This window comes from Bubalus kerabau, chromosome 4, assembly GCF_029407905.1.
Source record: "Bubalus kerabau isolate K-KA32 ecotype Philippines breed swamp buffalo chromosome 4, PCC_UOA_SB_1v2, whole genome shotgun sequence".
NCBI lineage: Eukaryota > Metazoa > Chordata > Mammalia > Artiodactyla > Bovidae > Bubalus > Bubalus kerabau.
Window position 1 is genome coordinate 136,167,749 of NC_073627.1, and position 24,438 is coordinate 136,192,186.

A 24,438-nucleotide genomic window follows, 5' to 3' on the forward strand; every position below is an offset into this window, starting at 1 on the left:
TCTTCTTTTAATATCAAGACAGACGGGCTGCCATTTCTCTTCTAGGTATCGAATGTACAGGAAGAGCCAAATGACGGGCTTTCCATCGCTCATTACAATTTTCTCTGCACCCAATTACCTAGATGTCTATAACAATAAAGGTAAAGGAGACCAGCGATACTTGAGTTTGAATTTGTGAGTAAATGTGAGCTCTAGTTTAATCATATGTTATGTGCATAGGTAATTTTTGGACTATATTTATAAATTTTAAATAAGAAAAAAAATAAGTCTTAATTGAAACAAAGGCCAAGAAACTTAGAATTTAGGCTTCTGTTTAGTTTTCATCTCCTAAGGATTTGGGGACTCTCTGTGATTATAAGTAATGACTACAGTAGGTTTGACTGTACCATTGAATCAAAATATAAGAAGAAATACATTACTTCAGGTTGAAATTAAAATAGCATAAATTATTGGTTTTGGTGAATCTAATTTATTTTTAACAGTCCCTCAATAAAATGTCACTATGTAGTGTTTTAGTGTCTATTATTAAGCTGTTTTTGCTCTTGAAAAATGATATAGTTAGAATGAATACTATACCAAAAAGTCAGAAAAATCTGCGTTTAGTCCAAGCCCTGCTCAAAACTAATAGTGTGATTTTAGGAAGTCGCATAGCTTTCTTAACCTCAGTTTCCCATATAAAAAAAAAGAGATTTGGATATACACTTGCCTTGTGATCCAGAAATTGTACTTTTAAGGCTTTCTTGTAGTCGTAGTCATTTTTTAAAAAATTTTAACTTTTATGATCCCTAGTTGATAAGTTTGTATCAGGACGATCTTCTACCTAAAAGCCTCTTCTGTAACATGCCTCTGTAACTGTTTTGTTGTTGATAAAGTATGACTATAAAATAATAGAACTTTTAAACAAACATGCCAGAACAAATATATCCAAGTGAGTATTGTCCCTTCAAAGTAGTTACCTTGGGAGCTTATACCCTTATTCCAACAATGCTGCCATTGTTCAAAACATTTTTGGAACTCCTCTTTTGGCATTGCCTTCAGAGTCTGCGACACATTCTTTTGATTATCCTCAGTGATGGGAAATCTTCGTCCTTTGAGGGTGGATTTGATTTTTGGAACAGCCAAAAGTCATTCGGAGTCAAGACTGAGGACCAAGGTGAGTGATCAAGCTAGACGATACCATTTGGGGTCAGGAACAAGGTATGATTATAAGGTAATGAGACTGATTTTCCTTGTGTTGCTTATAAAATGGCTCTGGAGGTAATTCCAAAAGAAGAGTTCCAAAAACATTTTGAGTAATGGCAGCATCTTTGGATTAAACATACGGTAAGGCAGCAAGGTACACTGATAAGAACACTGAGAGCTAGGAGGCAAAAATCCTCGTCTAGTCCTGCTTCACTTTTAAATTCACAATTAACAAGATTCTTAACTTCTCTGAGCCTCAGTTGATCTTAAATAACTGTCACATAGGCTTGTTGAAGATAAGTTGGAATAATCAAAATGAATATTAAAAGCATTGGTCAGACTATAAATTGCTACACTGCTGTAACATCCTACTGTTATTGTGCCTGGTGTGATTACATCAAAGGACCACACTCATCTGATATATAAGGTCTGGTGTGTTTGTCGTTGATGGTTTCTTAAGTCTCATTACTTTATAGTCATATCTTGTATATGCAGTTGGGGAGAGAAGTGTAAAAGAGGTCCATGGTATACTTATTTCCTCTATTTCGAAGTCAACTATGAAATGGCACATCTCATTTCAATCTGATTTGGATCAGTTATCTCTGGATGTCCTTAGTGACATGCTGTCCATTTTTAAAAGGCATTTCTTTGACTTAAATTCTCTTCCAGTCTTATATTTTTGCTTTCCTTCTCATCATTCTTTTCTGAGTCTTGGCTATCCTTCAATACTCCGCTTCTCCCTAAGTCCATTCTTTATTTCCCTTTTCCTAATAGAAACTTAGTTTTTGTTTTTGTTTCCTCCCTTATGAATGGTATGTGCCACTCATGTTGTCAGACTTCCTCAAGGACAGTCTGTCCCTCACCCCCCTATCTGTGATGAAGACTTTGCCTTCTTACTCCCTTTATTAACCTTGCTATTAAAGTGTCTATTGATTGTCTGGTGGATTTATCAGTGTGCTAAGCTAAAACATGTCATCTAAATCAGCAATCACTTTACTAGCTTAACTAACTGCCAGCTTGTTCTTTGCCTCATTCTAATCTGGTCTTGTTTTGATCATTCCATTAGTAAACTATTTTAGAGTCACAGTTGAATCTGAGTTTTTTGTCAGCCTTGACTTATCCTTTACCTTGCAACAGTCTTGTTTTCCTTGGTCATTTCTTAACCTTTTAGAGGGGATGGGGGAGGAAGAAAATGTGGCATCTAAAATAATCTCTAGTGATGCTTAATTATTCCTCTTGAAGAAGATGACTCTGTCCCCCTTTCCATCTTTTTCTGTTGCTTTTCTTTCTTGCATATTCTTTAAACTTATTGGTATGAGCAGACATTTTTTATCAATAGTTCTACTGGTTACGTGAAAGACCTTTAAGTCATGATTTTTAAAGATCTCTATTTCTATTTTTGTGTCCACCTTCCATCTCTTTTTCTTGTGTAGATTGAGGGAATTGTTGAATATTTATATACTCATCTAACTTAAATAAAATACATACACATGAAAATAATGGGACATGTACATTGTACCAGTATTAGAAGCTTCTTAAAAGCTGAAAATCCTGTTTTCATATATTTATTTAATAATCTATGGTAAACATTTTAAATATTCAGTGACTTAAAAATTTGAGAATACTAGGCTATCTATGATAAGCAAAGAGACAGGAATCAGGAGATGACTTATACCTGTCATTTCCAGAGAACTATTGTACCCTAGTCTATTTATGATCATAGTAAGAATAATTTAAGAGAATAAAGCAAACCACATTGCTTTGCTGGTGATGCAAACTAAGGGATTGGATTTTTTTAAAATTTTAAGTATAACGAAAATCAGTTTGGTACCAAAGTGTGTGTGTGTGCAATATATGTATATGAACCGGTTAATATTAAACATTTTAAGTGTGAGCAATATACTGACTGTGTATAGGAGAGATGGGCAATTTTTTATTCACATATTGTATGAGAAGTGATTTAATCTACTTTGAACCTTGTTAAATTGTTCCAAGTTTACCATCTATCTGTATTCCCTACTATGAATTAATAACTGCTGTTATAAACTCCTAGAGAGTTTATAAAATCTTTGGCCCTGGCTAATGACTAGGAAAACAGGCTGTGTTCATTTGATGAGAAGTGTTTGCCCTCAAAGGAAAGTTGTAATTGTAACCATTTGGCCTACAAAGGGGAATCATGGTGAAATTTTTCTCATGTGGAATCTGAGATTTCTATAGATAGTTACCATGCAAGACCTTTGACGTCTCAGAGCTGAAGTTTCTTTTGTACTTTTATTATATGAGCTCTTCAGGTAACTTTGTTCCTTGGGATAATTCTTAAAAGAATGAACTGTGTACAACATGCTGTAAGATTTTCCCTGTGTCCTAAATTTATAAATGGAAAGTCAGTTCCTGAAATCTGGGTAGTAGGTACACAGCTGTATCCAGTATACCAGTTACCATGTCCTGTTCCTCTGTGCCAGATATTTCTCTTCTTTTTCTGTTTTAGCTGCTGTGTTAAAATATGAAAACAACGTCATGAATATCAGGCAGTTTAACTGTTCTCCACACCCCTACTGGCTTCCAAACTTTATGGATGTTTTCACGTGGTCTTTGCCTTTTGTCGGGGAAAAAGGTAAGAGAACTAAGACAGAGGGACCACCAGTTATCCTAACTAGTGACACCTTCCTACTTGCCTGCATTCCCTGATGGTTCAGAAGTGTTTTTCTTAAAGTTATCAGAAGGGTTTTCTGTTTTCACTGTTCTCTACAAAGACTTTTAAGTGGCGCTTAATTGGATTTTAAATTATAATTCTAGTTGATGATGATTTTCTTATTCTAAGTATTAATTTAAAATAGCTGTCCTTGTATGATTAAGATGTTAGAATAACATAAGTAACGGTAAAATAACCTTTCCTTCAGTGATAAAGAGATTTAAATGGGAAGATTTATCCTTAGAATTCTATTTGTGCATCTGTACAAATAAGCTTCTCAGGTGGCACAGTGGTTAAGAATCCTCCTGCCAATGCAGGAGATGTAGGTTTGATCCCTGGGTCAGGAAGATCCCTGGAGAAGGAAATGGCAACCCGCTCCAGTATTCCTACCTGGAAAATTCCATGGACAGAGGCATTTGGAGGGCTACAGTCCATGGGGTCATAAAGAGTCGGACAAGAGTGACTGAGCCGAGCAGAAGAGCTATGCAAATATATAAGCCTGTCGTACATAGGCCTGGTGGCTTACTTTCTTTGTAAAATGGGAGGAAATCTTCTCCTGTGTGTATCAGTGTAGAAAAGGTTCTGGCAGCAGTCTAAAATGAAATCAAGTTGTTAAGCTTTAGAATCTTCAAAGACTCTGTACTTTAACTGGAACAAGTAATCTCTCCCAAATCTGTATAAACTTGAAGATCTGCATTTAATGCTGCTCCTTAAGCTACTCTGAATAGCAAAACAATCAATCATTTTTATCTGTGTTTATTTAATATATATATGTTTATTTATATATCCACATCCTTTTAGAGAAAGTGCCTTATTAATTATACAAATTTTGGACTATTTTGTCTTATCATCTAGTTACAGAGATGCTGGTTAACATTCTCAACATATGCTCTGATGATGAATTGATTTCCGATGATGAACTTGAAGGTAAACTTGCCTTTTCCTTCTCTGAACTAGAAATGAAGAACTTTTGGTTTGGGTTTTAGTTTGTTTTGGAGAATTTTCTTTGCCTTATTAAAAAATAATTATGTTTGTTGTAGAAAAATTAGAAAAATACAGGAAGCCATAAATAAGGGGAAAAAGTCACCAGTAATCCTGCCATCTCATAGATACCCACTGTTAACATCGTGATATAAATACTGTTATTAGCATCTTTTTTCTCCTCTTTTTTTCTTATTAACAAAAATAAAGTCATGAGATAGCATCACATACATTTACTGGTATTTTTGTAGGCTAGTTTTCAGTGGCTACATAGTTGTCCATGTTGATTATTCTTTGTTATAACCAATCCTCTGCTGATGGATTTTGAATTTTTTCCAACTTTTTTCTTTTAAAACTTCAGTTTTGAAAATTTTTATAGATAAATCCTTGCATATTCTGTCCAACAATCAACATTTATTATATGCCTTATATGCGCCAAGAACTGTATAGGTCCTTGCTCTCGATAAGCTTGTATTCTCGTGGTGGGAAAAACAAACAAAGTCAAATGTTGACATGTGGTATGAAAGAAAGAAAAGCACTATTAGGAAATGAAAAATAATACTTTCTTGGTTATTTCCATAGGATAGATTTCTAGGAATTGAAAATCTGTGTCAATTAGTACTTACAATTTTAATTTAGACACAGATAACCTGGAAGGGCTGTAACAGCTTACATTTTGCATGTGCAACACATAATTCACAGTGCTCTCTTAAATACCACTTATTTTAATTTTTATAGTCTGGTGTTTTTTTAATTTAAAATTTTATTTTTATGATGACTAATGAGCATTTTTTCTTGTGCTTATTGACCTCTTTTATTTCTTTTTTGTGAGTTGTCAATTCATGCATTTTCCCCATTTTTGTACTGTTATGTGCTTGTTTGTTTTTATTAGCCTGAGAGATTTTTATATAGTTATATTTTGTTTATGTAGCCAAGTTGTTTTTTTTTCCCCTAGTAATTTGTGGGAGGTTTGATTTTAAAGATAGATCCTAACTCACCTGAGAACACAAGAGATTCTGAAAAGATGGTGGCACCTTAGCATAAACCTCTGCCTCATTCTCTCCAAGCTTATACTAAGGTGATTCACTCAACTGTTAGGATGAAGTGTCCTTGTTGTGAAGAAAGCCCAGCTTACTTTGAGAATACAGACGAAAGTCCTGCACATACTTATGCTTCAAATTCCACGTTGAAGGTGCAGAGCAGATGGAGCATAACTATGTTTACCTTTACGAATGGGATAGGAGATCATTGCAGGGAACCAGTTCTTGTGAAAATAGTACAGCCAAGTGAAAATTAAAACAAAGAATTCAAGTTAGGAAAGGATGAAATATGTAAGAAATAGATTTAGTAAATTTTGTATTTTAATCTAAGTGGAAATTATTGTGAACTCTCTTGTATGTATCCTTGATTATTATAAGAATAAGATTCCTAAATTATACCAAAAATTATATATGATAATATTTATCAAAGTATCATATATAGTAGCAAAAGATTCAAACATCACAGTATCCCTCAGTGGAGAGCTGGGTAAGTCAATTATGATATATCCATATGGTAGATTCTCAACATGGAGTTAGATTATTTCCTTGCGGTAAGTCTCCTTTCCTTCCCACTTCTCTTCTAGTTAGTTCCTATTCAACTTATTGCCACTTTGTCATGGAAGGTATTTCTGATCTCCCAGACTAGACCCAACACACTCTTCACATGTTCTCATATCAATGGTGCTAACTTCTTAGCATTTGATAGAGTTACAATTTTGCATTTATTTATACTGTTAATATACGTGTATTATTACAAGTCACTTAACAGGGACTTGAGTGATGAGGACAAAATTAGTTTTTGCTTACCATTATCACCTCAAAACCAAGTAGAGTAGGTAAGTGAGCATAGTAGGTAAACATTTGTGGAGTTAGATTGATGGTACGAAGTACAGCCATTAAAAAGTGAAAAAACGAAGTAGAGCTATGGGTGCTGATATGGAAAGTGTGTTAGATATTAAGTACAAAAGTAAATGTATAGAATCTTCTCATTTCCTTTTTTTTTAACAAGGCATGTGGCTATAAACTGATACAGGCTTTAAAAAATTTTTTTTCTGAAGGGACATGAAGAAATAACCTTTTAGGGTAAACTGGTGAATTGAGCATACTTCTAAATCCATTCCTTCCTGAAACCACACTAAAACTACAATTTTGGTTTTATCCAAATGATATAAAAGCTAAGGATTTTTGCTTTAATAATGCCAGACAGTTCAAACCAAGCCTGACTCTTAAGACAAGTAGAAAAGCTAGACAAAATATTTTAAAAAGTTGCTTCAGAGGCATTCAGAAAGCTAAGAAAGTGAAAAAGAATTACCAAATAGAGATCTGGGGAAAAGCATACTTCCAGAGAAGTAAGACATTTGGTCACATTTGGGACTAATTTTCTCCTAAACACATTCATGAATTTCAAAAGAGGGGGCTAAGAGATTGACCAGCCCTCTTGATAGAAGCTAAGAAAGTTGGGAGTTCATGACTTGTCAAAAATGGATAGAGTGTGGGTAAGCTTCTGCTCATTGGTTTTGGGCCCCTAAAGCTTATACCTATGTAAGAGTAAGGGTGAACTAGAAGTATACTTCCCTGAAAGGAACTATCCTCAATCATTTCAGTCTCTGAAATTTAAATAAGGTAGTCCCCAAGCATCTGGCAAAAGCAAACCTTTTCAGACTAAGATAGCATTATATAGGACCTTAAACTGCTGCAGTTTTTCAAATATAATACATGGCTCACAACCAAAAATAAGTAGATACATGAGAAGACATAACAATACAAACGAAAATGAGCAGAAAGAGTGAGAAATAAAAACAGACCCCTAAGTTCTTCAGATGTTATCAGACCAAGCTTTAAAACAACTATGCTAAAAAATTAAACAATGCTAACTATGTTCAAGAATGTAAAAGACTAAATTAAAAATTTTGGCAGAGAACTGTGAATTATAAAAATGGAATGTAGCAGAGCTGATAAAGCACCAAAAGAAAATTCTAAGAATGAAAAATAAAAAAACTTAACAGATGAATTAATAGAAGACTCAATAAAGCTAAACAGAATAAATGAACTAGAATATAGGTCAGAAGGAACAACCTAGAATACATCACAGAGAGAAAGAATAAAATACTCAGAAAAAGTATGAGAGACGTGGAAGACACAGTGAACAGGTATCACCTGTGTGTTTGGAATCAGTCCTAGAGAAGAGAGAGAGAGGATGGGGCACAAACAGTATTTGAAGAGATAAAGGATAAAAGTTTTTTAACACTGATTAGTTAAGCTGCAGATTGAAGAAGTCCCCAAAACCAAAGCAGAATAAATACAAAGAAAATAATATCTAAGTACATCACAGTAAAAGTGCTTCAGATGAAAGACAAGGAAAAAAATCTTAACTGGACCAGGCTAAAAAAAAAGATTACTTTCAAAAGAGAACAGTTAAACTGACAATATAAATGGAAACAATGGAAGGAGGAAACCATGGACTAACATATTCAAAGCACTGAAAGATGATAATTGGTACACCTAGAATTCTATACCTAGCAGAAATATCCTTTAAAAATGAAGAAATAAGCACTTTTCAGGTATTCCTCCCTGTAAAAGCTATACTGAAAGAAATACCAGGAGACCCACACTAAATGGAATTCTAAAGAATATTACTTGAACAGAAGGGAAATACCAGATGGAAGCTTGGAGAGTCAGGAAGAAATAACGAGAATAGTAGACAATATGTAGGTAAATAAAATGAACATAGACGTTATTAAATAATAATGTTTTAGTGAATTTAAATGACAATTAAAATATATGACAATAGTAGTTGGCAGTGGGATAGAGTTAAAGTGTGTGAGGACTTTATATTATCTGGGGAAGGTGGGGGGAAGTACCTGTTAACATTATATTTTGATAAGTAAGAGATGCATTGTGTAATATGCAGAGTAATTTTCAAGAAGAGAGAGTTTTTTTTTAAGTGTGTAATCTTTAAATTATGGGGAAAGAAATGACTATAATAAAAAAATAGTCTAGATGGCAAGAAAGGAGGGAAGGTACTTATAACACTACGGCAAATAGGATAAATAAATGATGATAAATATGCCAGCAACTTCATTACATGTAAATAGATGAAAGATAGTCAGGTAAGATTAAACAAAAGAAAAAAACACTATGATGTTTCATAAGAGAGATAAAGCATAAAGACACAGAAAATTTGAAAGTAAAAGAATATATTACTACTTTTATAAAAGAAGTAAAGAAAAGAAAGTAAAAGAATAATATTATATTACTACTAACCAAAGAAAAGCTGTTGTAGATAGATTAATATTACATGAAATAGGGACTTCCCTAGTAGTCCAGTGGCTAAGACTCCGTGCTTCTAGTGCAGGGTGCCTGGGTTTGATCCCTGGCCAGGGAACTCGGTCTCACATGCTACAGTTAAGAGTTCTCATGCTGTAAAAAAGATCATTGATCCCGTGTGCTGCAACTAAGACTCAGCACAGCCAAATAAATAAATAAAAATAAATACTGAAAAATTACATGAAATAAACTCTAAAACAAAAAGATGAAAAATTTTTGTTTATGTGAATTAGTAAAATGGCTTCATAATATATAAAGCAAAGATTAACCAAAGTACAATAAGAAATAGAAATGTCCACAGTGATAGTGAGAGAATTTAACAAATATTTTTCAGGCAGAATAAGCAGACAAACAAAACTAAGAACGTTGTAGAAAATTAGAATGCAAATAATAAACTTGACCTACTGACTCAGTGGAGATGAATTTGAACAAACTCTGGGAGCTAGTGAAGGACAGGGAGGCCTGGTGTGCTGTAGTTCATGGGGTCGCAAAGAGTTGGACACAACTTAGTGACAGAACAACAACACTCGACATAGAAAGAGAAAGCACCTAACATACCGACTATACTTTGTTTTCAAACACACATGAATACTTACAAAACTTGACCTTTACAAGAAATGTTCTGGGTTAGGAGCAAGTTTCATGTGTCAAAGCATTAAAATCACAATGACTATATTCTGACCATATGCAGAAAAGATATGCTGCTGCTAAGTCACTTCAGTTGTGTCCGACTGTGCGACCCCATAGACAGCAGCCCACTGGGCTCCCCCGTCCCTGGGATTCTCCAGGCAAGAACACTGGAGCAGGTTGCCATTTCCTTCTCCAATTCATAAAAAGTGAAAGCGAAGTCGCTCAGTCGTGTCCGACTCTTAGTGACCCCATGGACTGCAGCCCACTAGGCTCCTCCATCCACAGGATTTTCCAGACGAGTACTGGAGTGGGGTGCCATTGCCTTCTCCGACAGATATGATATAAACCAATACAAAAAGATAACTAGAATACCACCATATTTTAGGAGATTTTAAAATATACTTAATAATCCAGTGGTCAAATAATAAATCACAATTAAAATTTGAAAATAATTTGAACAGAAAATGAAAAGCAGTGCACATTGAAACTTGAGGGCAGGCAGTGCACCAGACAGGTGTGGGTCTGGCATTGGAACCAGAACTTTAGCAGATGTTCGCTGGGTGACACCAGACGAGAGGAACTGAGTTATACTTGACCTTAAAGCAGCTGGATGGTCAGAATTAAGTGAGAGAGATGCCATCAACAAGGAGTTCTCTTTCAGAAATTTTAATCAGGCATCTGGTTTTATGTCTCAAGTTACCTACAAGCAGAGAAGATGAATCATTACCTAGAATGGTTCAATGTGTACAAGGTCCATGTGCTTCTCCCCTCACTTATCTGTGGGAGACTGACCAAAAGGGATGTGAAACTGACTAACTTTGTTGAAAAAGCAACTGTTTCTGTGTGATTCCTTCCAAAATGCATGTAAAGTTTTATACACATATTAGCTGCAGTGTATTTTGAAGGCAATTTACATGAACAAATTAAATTATAAATTTAGTTGACCTTTATATCACATTTTGTAAAATGAGTGCTTAAATACAGAATGATTTAAATTGAACAAAAATAAACAATAATGCTTGACAGATGCATCTAACATCATACTTAGAGGAAAACTTATAGCCTCAAATGCATATGTTGGAAAAGAAGAAAGGTGAAAAATCAAAATCTGTCTCAAGAAGTTAAGAGAAAAAGGGGATAGCACATTAAACCTAAAGGGAGCAGGTGGAATGAAATAAAGAAGTAAAGAAAAGCATAAGAAAACAAAATGAAATACAGTATAGGGAATTTCCTGATGGTCCAGTGGTTAGAACTCTGTGCTTTCACTGCTGAGGGCCTGGGTTCAATCCCTGGTCGGGAAAGTAAGATGCCACAAGCTATGCAGTGCACCCCTCAAAAACTAACTAAATAAATAAAATATAGGATAGAGGAGCAGTAAAACCAGAATGTACTCATTTCATTCAAATTGACAAATCCCTGGTAAAAAAGACAAACATAACTGATGACAGAACTGAAGAAGAAGACAACATTCATTACCAATCCTATAGACATTAAGAAAACAACAAGAATAAGTTTATACCAGTAAAATTTAAAACTTAGACAAAATAGATGTCTAGAAAAATGTAACTTACTCAAATAACATGTTTGAAGATTTAGCATTCAAAATTCATTCAGGGTATACTAATGTAAGATATTAGTGATAGTGGAAACTAGGAGAGGATATATGAAAATTATCTATGCTATCTTAACATTTCTATACATCTAAAACTATTGAAAAGTAAAAAATACATATATGAAAAAATCAATCAACAGGGACTTCTCTGGCAGTTGAGTGGTTAAGACTCCATGCTCACAATGCGGGAAGCACAAGTTTGATCCCTGGTTGGAAAACTAAGATCCTGAATGCTGCAGGCATGGCCAAAAAAAATTTTTTTAATCAATCAATTAATGTAATTCACTGCATTAAGGGAAAAAATGGAGAAAAATCATTACCTCTCCAGGTGTAGAAATGGCATTGGATAAGATTCATCCTTCATTTACAATAGATCTCTTAAACTAGGTTTAGAAAGGAGTTTTTTAATCTGACAAATGTATCTGTGAAAACCTATAACAAATATCATATGTGAAATATTGAAAGCTTTCCTTAGTGGTTGGGAATAGACAAGGATGCCAGCTATCAAAACCTCTTTATAATATCTTATTAGAAGTCATAGCCAGTACACTAAGGCAATAGAAAGTAATACAAGGTATAAAGATTGAGGAGGAAGAAACAAAATGATCGTTATTTATAGATCGTGATTTATAGATTTATAGATTGTTATTTATATGATTGTATAAAGAGGCAATTTAAAAGTTTATAGATTATTTATTAGAATCAATAAACATGTAGTAGAGCTGCTGGATACAAAGTCAGGAAGCAAAAATCACTGTATTTCTATTTGCCAGCAAGAAACAAAATGAACTTTTTAAAAAGATACCATTGACAATATCATTCCTAGCAATAAATCTAACAAATGATGTGTAATACCTCTAAGCAACAAACTAAACCATTATTAGAGAAATTAAAGGACATCTAAATAAATAGAAAGAAATACCATCTCCATAGATTATTGGAAGACTCAATGTTATAAAGGTATGTTATTCTCAGATTGATCTGCAGATTCAATACAAAGTCAAATATTAACAATTTGACCCTAAAATTTATATGGAACTTCTAAGGGTAGTTTCTGAAATTCATACGGAAATATCTAAATCAAAGAAGAAAGTAACTGGAATTATTAGCTCAAGGACAGAGGAGCAGTGAAACAAAACAGAGAATCCAGAAACAGATCCATGTATATACAGACACTTGATTTACACTAGAGGTATCTCTGTAGAGTAATAGGAAAATGATGGTATTGGTATGGTTTGAGAAAAAAATTAAACCTAACTAACCTCTATTGTATTCTAAACCCAAGAATAAATTCCCAGATGGACTAACACATTCAAATATGATAGGCAAAACAATAAACTTCTAATATGTATTACATAGAATGCATTCATGACCTTGAAGTAGAGGAAAATTTCTTAAACAATACTCAAAAAACACTAGCAATATAGGAAATTATTGGACTGCATTAAAAATTAGAACTTGTGTTTATCAGAAGACTAAGTGTGTAAACCGGAGAAGGCAATGGCACCCCACTCCAGTACTCTTGCCTGGAAAATCCCATGGATGGAGGAGCCTGGTAGGCTGCAGTCCATGAGGTCGCTAAGAGTCGGACACAACTGAGCGACTTCACATTCACTTTTCACTTTCCTGCATTGGAGAAGGAAATGGCAACCCACTCCAGTGTTCTTGCCTGGAGAATCCCAGGGATGGGGAAGCCTGGTAGGCTCCCATCTATGGGGTCGCACAGAGTCGGACACGACTGAAGCGACTTAGCAGCAGCAGCAGCAAGTGTGTAAAGACAGCTACAGGGACTTCCCTGGTGGTCCAGTGGCTCTAGGACTCTGCACTCCCAGTGCCTGGGGGCCCAGCTTCTGTCCCTGGTCAGGGAACTTGATCCCATATGCTGCAACTAAGGAGTTCACATGCCACAAATAAGGATCCCACATACTTCAGTGAAGATAGAAAGCACAAATAAGACCTTTGGAGCAGCCAGATAAATAAATGTTTAAAAAAAAAAAGACAAGCTACAGAATGGGGGAGGGTATTTGCTACACAACCAACAAACAGTTCACTTGCAGAGTATATAAAAAACTACAGATCAATGAGCTGAGACTTGAATGAGCGCTTCATAATAGATGATATCCAAATGGCCAATAAAAATAGGAAAAGTTATTCAGCCACAGTAGTCATTTTGAAAGTGCAGATTAAAACCACAATGGGTGATTCTGCATACCTACCAAAGTTGCTAAAGTTAAACATGAATAACACCAAATGTTGACCAGAACATATAGCAACAGGAATGCTCATATACTAAGTATAAATTGGTACATCCACTTTAGTAGATAATGCCAAACCATTATCCAGAGTTGAACATATGCATACCTTATATCTGAGCAGTCTAACTCTAGGAGTGTACTTAGCAGAAATATGTGCAGCTGAGAGAAATACACCAGAATATTCATAGCAGCCGAATTAGCCAAAAATTGGAATCAACCCAAATGACCACTGACAGTGAAAAGGATAAATAGATTGTGACATATTCTTATAGTGGAATTGTATACAATAATGACAGTGAACTACAGGAATAGAGGAAACATGGATGAATCTTAAAAACATAATGTTGAACAAGAGAAGCCAGACACAAAAATGCATTATTTGATTGTTCCAACGACATACATTAAAAATAAAATTAAAACTAGTGCTTGTGAATACATGCTTAAATGGTAAAACTATAAAGAAAGAGCAAGAAAGTGATTCCAATAGAAGTCAAGAGAACAGTTTTCTTTGGGAAGAGGGGGACTCTTAATTATTAGGAGGGGCCCAAGTAGGGGTAAATCTGTGGTGCTGACAAGGCTCTATTTATTGTCCTGGCTGGTTATTTGGCCATTTGTGTTTTAGTAAAAAGCACTGAGTCTGTCTTTGTTTTGTGTACTTTTCTATATGTTTATCGTACTTCACAATAGAGTTTTTTTTTACCAAAGTTATAAGCCTACAAAAATGTAGAGATTTTTGTAGGAATTTTGGAAGCCAGGAAACAAACGAATTAGTATTACTAACTTGGCTGATTCAAGAAAGCTGAAGCCTGGCTTAGTAATGGAGAATGCTGAGTTCAGCACAGAATCCTCAAAAAGCAGAGGAATTGCTAGACTGTACCAGTTGCTAGAACTGGGGCCTATTGAGAAGAGAGAGATGGCCCCTAGCTAAAATAAGTAGAGCAGGTAAGAGATAATTGAAAGGCAGTTAAAGCCCTAGCTGTCTTTTCTCCCAAGACCAGAGGCTAATATCCAAAAAAGTAAACCAAAGAATTTCTGGACAGGGATACAGTTGAGGGCATCGATAACTTTGCCAAAAATGGGTAAATTAAGTGATCGCACGCATTCTCAGTGGGCTTCCTTGGTGGTTCAAAGAATCTGCCTGCAATGCAGGAGAGCCGGATTCAATCTCTGGGTCAGAAAGATTCCCCTGGAGAGGGAAATAGCTATATCCACTCCAGTATTCTTGCCTGGGATATCCCATGGACAAAGGCACCTGGCGGGCCACAGTCCATTGGGTCACCAAGACTCGGACATAGCTGAACAGCTAACACACACACAGGCACATGTGCCCTCGTTTTCAGTACTGATACAGAAAATTCCCTAAAAAAAGACGCACCCCGATCACTGTGTACAGAAAGCTGCAAGACAGCAGTCAACCACCAACCAGTTCAGAAAGCTTTCCAGTCCGTCATTCTTAACGATGAGCAAACACCAAGGATTATGGGACTTCTCTGTAGAGTCTCTGAGACAACAGCAAAAAACAGCCTAAATGGATGAACTTGAGATTCTAAAGATATAAAATTTAAACATGGAAAAACTATACTATCTCCAGAAGGAGGTGAGAAGATAATTGTGTCCATCATACAAAAACATGATGCTCCATTTAGAGATGCACCCGCTGTTCATTCTGTCCTTTGTTCATTGTTTTCAGCATTATTTGTTACACAAATAATATCTTTTTTCCATGTCTGATTTTATCTTCATGATCTGTGGGGATAGAATATGTTGGAAAATAAGAGATGTGAATTCATTTAAAACTTTGAAGACTCCATGCAAGAAGTCTGTAATTTAATATTCTATCATGATACCAAGGATGTCTCTTCTGAGCTGATAAAGATAATAGCCTGCTTCTCTCATTGCATTTCACTTTGATTTTTTTTTTCTCTCTCTTCCATGCAAACTTAAATTTCTCTTCCCATATTTCTATTTCCATCTCCTTGTTTCTTGGTGTCTCTTCTCCCTGAAGATCACTACATTTCAAGCTTTCAGAAAGGTATCTGAACAGAATGTGCTACGAGCTTAATACTCGCTGTCTGTCTCATCACAGTCTATTAATTAGACTTTTTTAGTTATAGTTGAATAATTTCAGACAGGCCCTCCATCCTCCCTTTCTGTTTTAATGTTTACGTTTTCTCTGGCCCCTGCTGTGTGATCCTGCAGGATTTTGAGAGCTGGGTGGGTGAGGAAGGAGAGGCCACGTTTCTTAGTTTCTGACTTTTGAATGCAGCCACCTGATGCATGCCTGGACATTGACTTCTGGTGTGTGAGCTGTTTCCTAAATCTGGTATGAGAAAAGGCCACAAAGTCTTCTGTTAACTTTTTTGATGTTTTATTAAATACCTTACCCGTCATCCTCATTTGTACTGCACAGCTGTCTGTGGTTGGAAATAACTCACCAGTGTGTGAGTGAGGATGACAGGATGAAAGCAGCTCCTGCTCAGTTCAGGAGAGCCAGCTATGTGCTGTGTTTCCATGTAGAAGACAACTGCTTAAGTCATCCCTTGCCATTTGGCCGACCAAGCCCTGCATCGTAAGGTGGCCCACAGCATTCTCAAGAGAGATTTTTGCTGTAGTAGCAACTGCCTTTGTTTGTATGTATTTCCTTCTTCACTGTGTTCTACCTTTCAGAAGCACCAGTAAGTTCCTACCTTCATAAATCCGCTCACTCTGTCCTTTTTGTGACCCCTCCATTTTTTTACTTCATCTTTATTTTTTTCTCCTGCTCCTTAAAACTTCCTGGGTTTTTTGTTTGTTTAGACAAACTTTGGCCTTGATTTCTTTGTTTAAAACCATTTCTTTAACTTAGAAAGGCACTTCATCCTGCATTTTTTTAAACCTGTTAGCGTATTCCTTTAACTCACATATTGTTTGTATTCTCTAAGGAGGCACTACAGTTCGCAAGGAGATCATCAAGAATAAAATCAGAGCTATTGGGAAGATGGCACGGGTCTTTTCAATTCTTCGGTAAGGAAAAGCCTTGTCATTATGGTGTGCAATAAAAATGTTTTGAGAGTGATTTAGAAGTTGATTTCAGATTGGTAGTTTTAGAATTGGAGTGTGGTATCAAAACTGTGGGTCTTTGGGTTGAATGCAGATTGAATCAGTCCTACATGTTAAAGTGACTAGAAATAATTCTGGCAAACATTTATTTGGTGTGAGCTTAGATACAGTGCAGTGAATGTTAGTGATTTAACGTGGATTCTGGAGCTCAGTGGCCTCTGTTCACATCCTGGCCCTATATCTTCTCAGCCATGTGATCTTGTGCCTCATTTTCTTGGCCTGTAAAAGATAATAGCAGGATCTGCCTTTTAAGGTTATTTGGAGGATTAAATAGGGTAATATATGGAAAACATTAGATCAGCACCTGACTATTAAGTGGCTCTAATTGAAAAGCAGGGCCTGGCTAATTGCTTAAAGTTGGAATGTTTACAGAAAACATCCCTTTTGGGGGTCAGGGAAGAAGCAGAAGAAGGAGTACCTGTCCTCCATCTTTGTGCATCTTTTCTTGTCTTCTTTCAAGTATCTTTGTAGATACTGAGTGGTAGACACCCTGCCTGGCATTAACCTGGGGCTTTGATCTTCTTTTGCAGGGAAGAGAGTGAGAGCGTGCTAACTCTCAAGGGCCTGACTCCTACAGGGACACTGCCTTTGGGTGTCCTCTCAGGAGGAAAGCAGACTATTGAGACAGGTGAGTATGAGCAATACTTCTTTCATGGAATGTGTGCTCTTGTTATCCAGCATTCAGTGTCAAATTGGAAATTAAGGCTTCTTTTAAATTAATGGCACTGAAGCAATTGAATATCCATCTCTGGAGGGGAGAAAATGGATTGCTTCTTCTCACCATATGTAAAAACTAAATCAAAATGAATTATAATTTAAGTGTAAAAGATAAAAAAAATAAACTTCCCAGAAAAAAACATGCAAAGTAAGCACTGAGGAAGATAAAATTTTAAATATGACACAAAAAGCACTAAAATTAAAAGAAAAAAAAATTAATGAGTTTCATTAAGATTAAGAATGTCTATTCACAGAAATTCATGACTAAAAAAGGGAAAAGACAAACTGTAAACTGGGATATTTTTGTAGTACATATGTCTAACAAAGAACTTACATTCAGAGTCTATAAAGAACTGCAACTCCATAAGAAAAATACAAACAGCTAATTTATTTTAATGATCAAAAAATTTTAACAGTACTTCACAAAAGAGAGTATCAAAATGGCCAAAAAGCATATGAAAATTTGATGCTTAAAAATGGATATAAAACCATGGTGAGATACCACTACACATCCTCTAGAATGGCTAAAATTTAAAAGTGTGACAGTCTCAAGTGTTGGTGAGTTTGTGGAGAACAAGATATGTTGCCAGTGCATTTGCAGATTGGTTCAACCACTTCAGAAAATTGCTGGGCAGTAAATCAAAACATGTGTCTACCCTATAACCAGGCAATAAAAATAACATTATGAATCTATGCAAAAACATTATGAATACATGCAAAAAATAGTCCACTTAATATTTATACAGTGGAGTATTACTCAGCAATAAAGGTAACATCATGAATATATACAAAAAATAGCACTATGAATATATGGTTGAATCTCATAGATACCATGTTTAACTAAATACACTAGATACAAAAGAGCACAGACTATTTGATTTGTATGATGTTCAGGAGCAGGCAGATGAACACTTCTGGGTGGGACCAAAGTGAGGGTTGGGGCAGGGACTGGCAGCTCTGGCCACAGCCACGGTGTGCACAGCCTCATGATGCTTTCATCGTGAGGAACGTGTTCCTGGGGCTTCGTCAGCTTCCTGGAGCCCTGGTTCATCCCTGAGGGTCCCAACTAGGGAGTTATCATCCCCTTGTTGGTGACCGGGTCACTTAGCTGTTGTCTTTAGTCATGAAGATATAAATGAAGATATAAAATCACCTCAGTACCCTGACCACCTTCCTTGATGCGCCTACTTTGGCCATCCACTGCCTTAAATATTCACAGCACATTGGAACGTCTTACTCTACAATGCAGTACTATTTTCCCTGTCACCTTTTTTCACCTTTTGATGAATTGTATACCTACCTAATGTAAACTGTACAAACTCCATAAAAATGTTTGTGTACTCTGCTGAGATAGAAAGACACTGATGCTGGGAAAGATTGAAGGCAGGAGGAGAAGGGGATGACAGAGGATGAGATGGTTGGATGGCATCACTGACCCAATGGACATGAGTTTGAGCAAGCTCCAGGAGTTGGTGATGGACAGGGAAGCCTGGAGTGCTCCAGTCCATGGGGTCGCAAAGAGTCGGACACAACTGAGTGAACTGAACTGAACTGAGACAGAAAGTGCTGTTCTTGGGGGGACTAGGGGGAGAGCCTAAAAATATTAAATAATGAAAGAAAAAAAAGGAAGTGCTGTTCTAGAAAAAAATACAATTAAAAAATAATAAAATGAAAAAATAAAAAGTACTGTTTTTCTAAGAAAAATACATGACTGTCTCTGTGAAACCTGTGGATCTGAAGGCTGCTTCTGCCTACTCACTACATGAGCATCAGCGAAGGCTTTAAGAACTGTTACAGGATGGTGGGGCCGCCAATAGAAGAACATACTCAGAAGGAAGATCTGTCCCACCAGAATTATGCCTAAATATATTTTCAGGATGAATTTACTTCTGCTCTCTTCTGGAATAAATTATTTTTCTGCTTTAAAAACAACAACAACTGGCAGACTCATAAGTAGTAAAAGAAGTCAAAATGGCTCCTCTGGTGGGAGAATATGGACCCAGAAAGGGCACAGGGGACCTTTGGAGTAGGAGTCATGTTCTTTATCACTATTGGGGTGATAGTTACACAAGTGTGTGCATATATATAAAGATGTATTAAGCAGTGCACTTCATATCTGTGCATAGCATGTGCCTCACTTGTGTGCATTTTATACCTTAATTTGATGGGGAGTGGAGGTTAAAGTTCCTCAGTCAGAGAAGGAGTTTGCCTCTTTGCCTGCAAACCATATCCTGCAAGATATGGTTTCCTCTTCAACCATAATGTCAGTTCTGAAAATCATATGGGTGCTGACTTCCTAAGGAGAGGGCCTGATAGAACCCAGGAATGAAAAGATTGATGTTTGTCAGTATAAACAGATCTGGTCAAGCAGGGGGAAGAGACATGAGATCAGATCACTGGATGACTAAATTCTAGGCTTGAAAACTGGAGTTGAAGCATTAACAACTTAGAGTTCACTGCTTTTTTGCCCTTTTTTTTTTTTAATTGTTTCTACTTCAGTTTTTCTTTTTTCCTCTTCTCCTATAGGAATACCTCTTATATGAATTCTTTGTGTTGTGTGAATATTCCAAGGCTATTGATTCTTAGGAACAGCCATGTTTCCCCATACTTTTTATAGGATTGGTTTCCTCTTTTCTCTTTCAAATAAAATACTGAAATATTAGTTTATTTATGAGGAAGAATGAATATTTCCTCTTTAGAAGTATATAATTAATTTTCTTAGCTTCTGTAGTTTCATAGGAAGAATATTGTTTCCAATTGAATTTTTCCTGTCAAATGCACAGTTTCTTGTAAGCAAAATACTTTTCCATCATTACTTCATTGTTAGCCATGTGAGATATTCTGAGAGCAACTCTGACAAGGCATTTTAGAGTTAATAGGAAGTAACATGGGTAAAGAAAAAAAGGAACATCCTATACATCCTTGCTTGAAATGATTCAAAAATTTGCTGATCTACAAAGTTGTTTTAATCCAAGCCAAATTTTTCTAGATCTTGATTTGAAAAAGTAAATCGGCAAATCTGGGATAAGTAGCAGAATTTTATAGATGTGTTGTTTGGAGATTTGTTGTTTATAACCCTTAGTCTACCTTTTGTTCTCAGTCCCCAATATATGCAGTTTCTCTTCGTTCCTGACTTGAATATGAATGTTTTAATCAATATAAGATTGTTATTGATACAACCCACTCCAGTATTCTTGCCTGGAGAATCCCAGGGACAGAGGAGCCTGGTGGGCTGCCATGTATGGGGTACCACAGAGTAAGCGACTTAGCAGCTGCATTGATATTTGAAAATTGATAGAAAGCTCAGGAATGTGTCAGAACATAACTAAAGTTGCAGCAGACTTTTTAGAGCCTCTTATTCTATCATTGATTTGCAAGAACTGAGTTAATTTTGTCATTTTTCCATCAGAATCTCAGTTCCACAGGTTCAGTGACAAATGAGCATTAGCTGAAAAGACCTTTTATTGTTCATAGAACTTTACTTGGACAGCCTTCAATGAACAAGGTCCCAACCCATATGACCTTATAGCCTACATTCATTTATACTCCACCTTATTCCAAGGGGGATTTGAGTAAGTTACAGTATACATCCAACATGGTGAAGGGAAATAAATATGCTGAGAAATTGGAGCACAAAGGAAAACAAACCAGTGAAATCCAATAATCACACATGTAATTCCAGGCTTCCAAGTAGCCAAAATAAAGAGGAAAGACCATAAGATTAAAAAAAGGAAAAGAAAAACAGGTCAGTTATAAATGGCACTCCACTGAAAGTTTTAAAGTTTTGTACTACAAATGGAACCATCAAGAAAGTGAAAAGACAGCCCACAGCATGGATGAAAATACTGAGTTGAACAAAAAGTTCCTTTGGGTGTTTTCATAACATCTTGCAGAAAAACCCAAAGGAACTTTTTGGTCAACCCCATCTTTACAAAGCATATATCTGATAGGAGACTAGTATCTAGAAACTGTAAAGAACTCTTGTAACTGAATAACAATAAGACAAATTACCCAATTAAAAATGGGTAAAAATGAATAGACATTTTTCCAAAGAAGGGATACAGATGACCAATAAGCATGTAAAAAGGTATTCCACATCATTAGACATTAACCACAATGAGACACCACTTTAATTAAAGACCTACTGGATAGTTGTGATCAAAAAGACAGACAATAACAAGTGTTGGTGAGAATGGAGAGGAATTATGATTCTCATACACTGTTGGTAGGGATGTAAAATGGAGCAGCTCTTTGAAAACCAATCAGGCAATTTCTTTGATGATTGAACATACAGTTAATCATATGACCCAGAAGTTCTGTTCCTAGTTACATACCCAGAGAAATGAAGATATGGCCACACAAAAACTTGTACACAAATGTTCATAGCAGCATGCTTTGTAATAGCCAATAAACAGAAACAACACAAATGTCTATCACCTAATGAATAGACAAACAAAATGTGGTATATCCATACAATGAACTATACTATTCAGCCATAAAAAGGATGAAATACTGATAACAATCCTCAGCATGAATGAACCTTGAAAACATTTTGCTGTGTGAAAGAAGCCAATCACTAACACCACATAGTATGTGATTTCATTTATGCAAAATGTCTAGAACAGCCAAATCTGTAGAGACGGAAAGTAGATAAGTGGTTGATTGTAAGGTTAGGTGAAGGAATGAGGGAGGGAGATCGTTTTTTGGAGGGGGGGGGGCGGGGGGAGAGTGATGAAAATGTTCTAACCATAGATTGTGGTAATGGTTGCACAACTCTAAATATATGAAAATCATTGAACTGTATACTTTAAACAAGTGAATTTTATGGTATATGAATTATATTTCAGCAAAGAAATCTCATTCAATAAAAAAAGTATTTCAGTACGGGGGGGAAAAAAACAGTTACTCAGTTTTATATGACTCTTACTTATAAAGAATATCCCTCATGCAGGCTAATATCTTAATACCTAATGCAAAAAGCAATTCTAGGAGGACCCAAAATAATGCGATATTAGTACACATTTTACCGCAAACATAGCTTTTAAAGTCTAATTAAACCAACACTCTATACAATTTTAGGTAAAGCTTTGTTCTCTCACTTCCTAACAGTTGCTGTTATAGTATGCTGTCTGAAGGCATTGTCCTTTCCTTCTGAGAGTTTGTTCTCTGTGAGGTGATTTGGGAGGATGTGACATTGCTTTAACACATGCCAACATATGGTTGACAAATGTAAACACTCACTTGATAAGTTGATTCCAAGTTGCCATTTTTCACATTTCTTTCAGAAGTTAATTTTCACTTCTTCCAGTTTTTCCTCTATGATTGATTATACAAAGCTTTGGGAACAGCAAACTGTTACTGTTCATTATTCTTCCCTGCCTTCTTTTAAAAAATTAGTTTTGGGGGAGCTGACAGGATTTTCCTAATAAGATGTTTTCTCACTACAACCTGTAACATTTTCATACGCAGTAAGTCCCCTACATAAGAATAAGTTTCATTCCAAGAGCATGTTCATATGTCCAGTTTGTTTGTAAGTTCAACAGAGGTAGCCTAGGTACCCAACTAATTTCACATAATACATAAAAAACAAACACAGAAACAAAGGAAACATTTTTCATCTCAGTACAGTACCTTGAAAAGTACAGTAAACAGCTGGCATATAGGGGCTGGCATGGAGTGAACAGGCAAGAAGAGTTACTGACTGGAGGAGGTGAGAGATGGTAGAACTGAAGGATGGTCATCAATCAATGGAAGACAAGCTGCAATTTCACTAAACTAACTTACATGACTGAACGTGAGAACACATGTTCTTCAACTTGAAGAACTTGAACCTTCTTCAACCTGAAGGCTTATATGTAGGGGACTTACTGTAGTACTGCTTTTATTGTCTTAAAAAACAAATGCAGGAAAGTTTACCTGTTAGTACTAATTTTTAAATAGCTTCCTTTTCCATCACTAAAGAAGAGGGCCTTGTTAGTAACTGGCCTGTTCTCTCACATGGAGAATGGAAGCCATGTCAGTTGGATATGTCAGCCTCTGCTGTTTCTCTAATTCCAGATGGTATATGAATCTGTATTTGAAATTGGATAGCTTTATGCCTTTCCCAGCTTAGTAATTCACCCCTTGGAAAAGAAATAACCTCTCACTTATATTCCATTTTTTTCTTTCCTTCCAAATGCCAGTCTGTTATTCAAAAGCCACTCTTTTAAAAATATATATATATTATTTATTTTAACTGGAGGATAGTTCCTGTGGCAAAAGCCACTCTTTTTTATTAAGTAATTTTAAAGGATAGCTAGACCTTATACAAGTGGCTTGAAATCATTCATAGTTTTAAATAACTTTTTTTAATAGGATGCAGCAGCAGCTCATTTAGTACCATCTGAACTATCACAAACTAAAGAACGGTTGAAATATCAGGTGATTTGACTGGACATGTCATTATTTTGATACATGAATTTCAAGGCATAAATTAGCAGCTGGCTATTTAAAATGAGGAAAGCAGCATTTCGTTTCTCCGAGTCAGCTTGACTGTCTTAGCCGTGGATGCCATTAGCTAAAATGTTCTCGTGCCACTTGCAGTGTGAAGAACCTTAGTAACTCTCCCCACCTCGTGTTCCCCCAGCCCCACCCCTAGTTTAGTTTTTCGCAATAAGCCTCTCGCTTCTCTGACTAGTTCACTGTTACTACGGATGGGAATAGGCTCGAAGGTCGGGCCCGGGATGTCTGCTGGCAGCCATGCTGTTGGTTTACTCACTCTTTCTCTGTCTTCCTTTTTGCATGCCACTGCTCCTGCCTCTTACAGCCACAGTAGAAGCGGTAGAGGCCCGGGAAGGTATGGCCATGTTCCTACGATAGATGTGATCATGTGTCTGTCTGTTAGTTCTTAAAAAAGCTCTGTCA

At 36.1% G+C, this 24,438-nt stretch overlaps 1 protein-coding gene across 5 annotated transcripts in view; it reads left to right on the plus strand.

Annotated features, from left to right (window-relative positions):
• The window catches only part of PPP3CC (protein phosphatase 3 catalytic subunit gamma), an 86,189-nt gene that overhangs the window by 54,738 nt on the left and 7,013 nt on the right, over positions 1–24,438 (plus strand). For 2 of the 5 annotated variants that reach the window (XM_055578712.1, XM_055578709.1), the window contains exons 8-14: positions 46–140; positions 3,671–3,796; positions 4,730–4,801; positions 15,725–15,751; positions 16,641–16,722; positions 17,349–17,446; positions 24,341–24,370. In XM_055578712.1, the coding sequence (XP_055434687.1) occupies positions 46–140; positions 3,671–3,796; positions 4,730–4,801; positions 15,725–15,751; positions 16,641–16,722; positions 17,349–17,446; positions 24,341–24,370 (530 nt within the window). The remainder of the gene's footprint in view (positions 1–45; positions 141–3,670; positions 3,797–4,729; positions 4,802–15,724; positions 15,752–16,640; positions 16,723–17,348; positions 17,447–24,340; positions 24,371–24,438) is intronic. The other 3 variants (XM_055578711.1, XM_055578710.1, XM_055578713.1) reach the window with 3 other exon arrangements.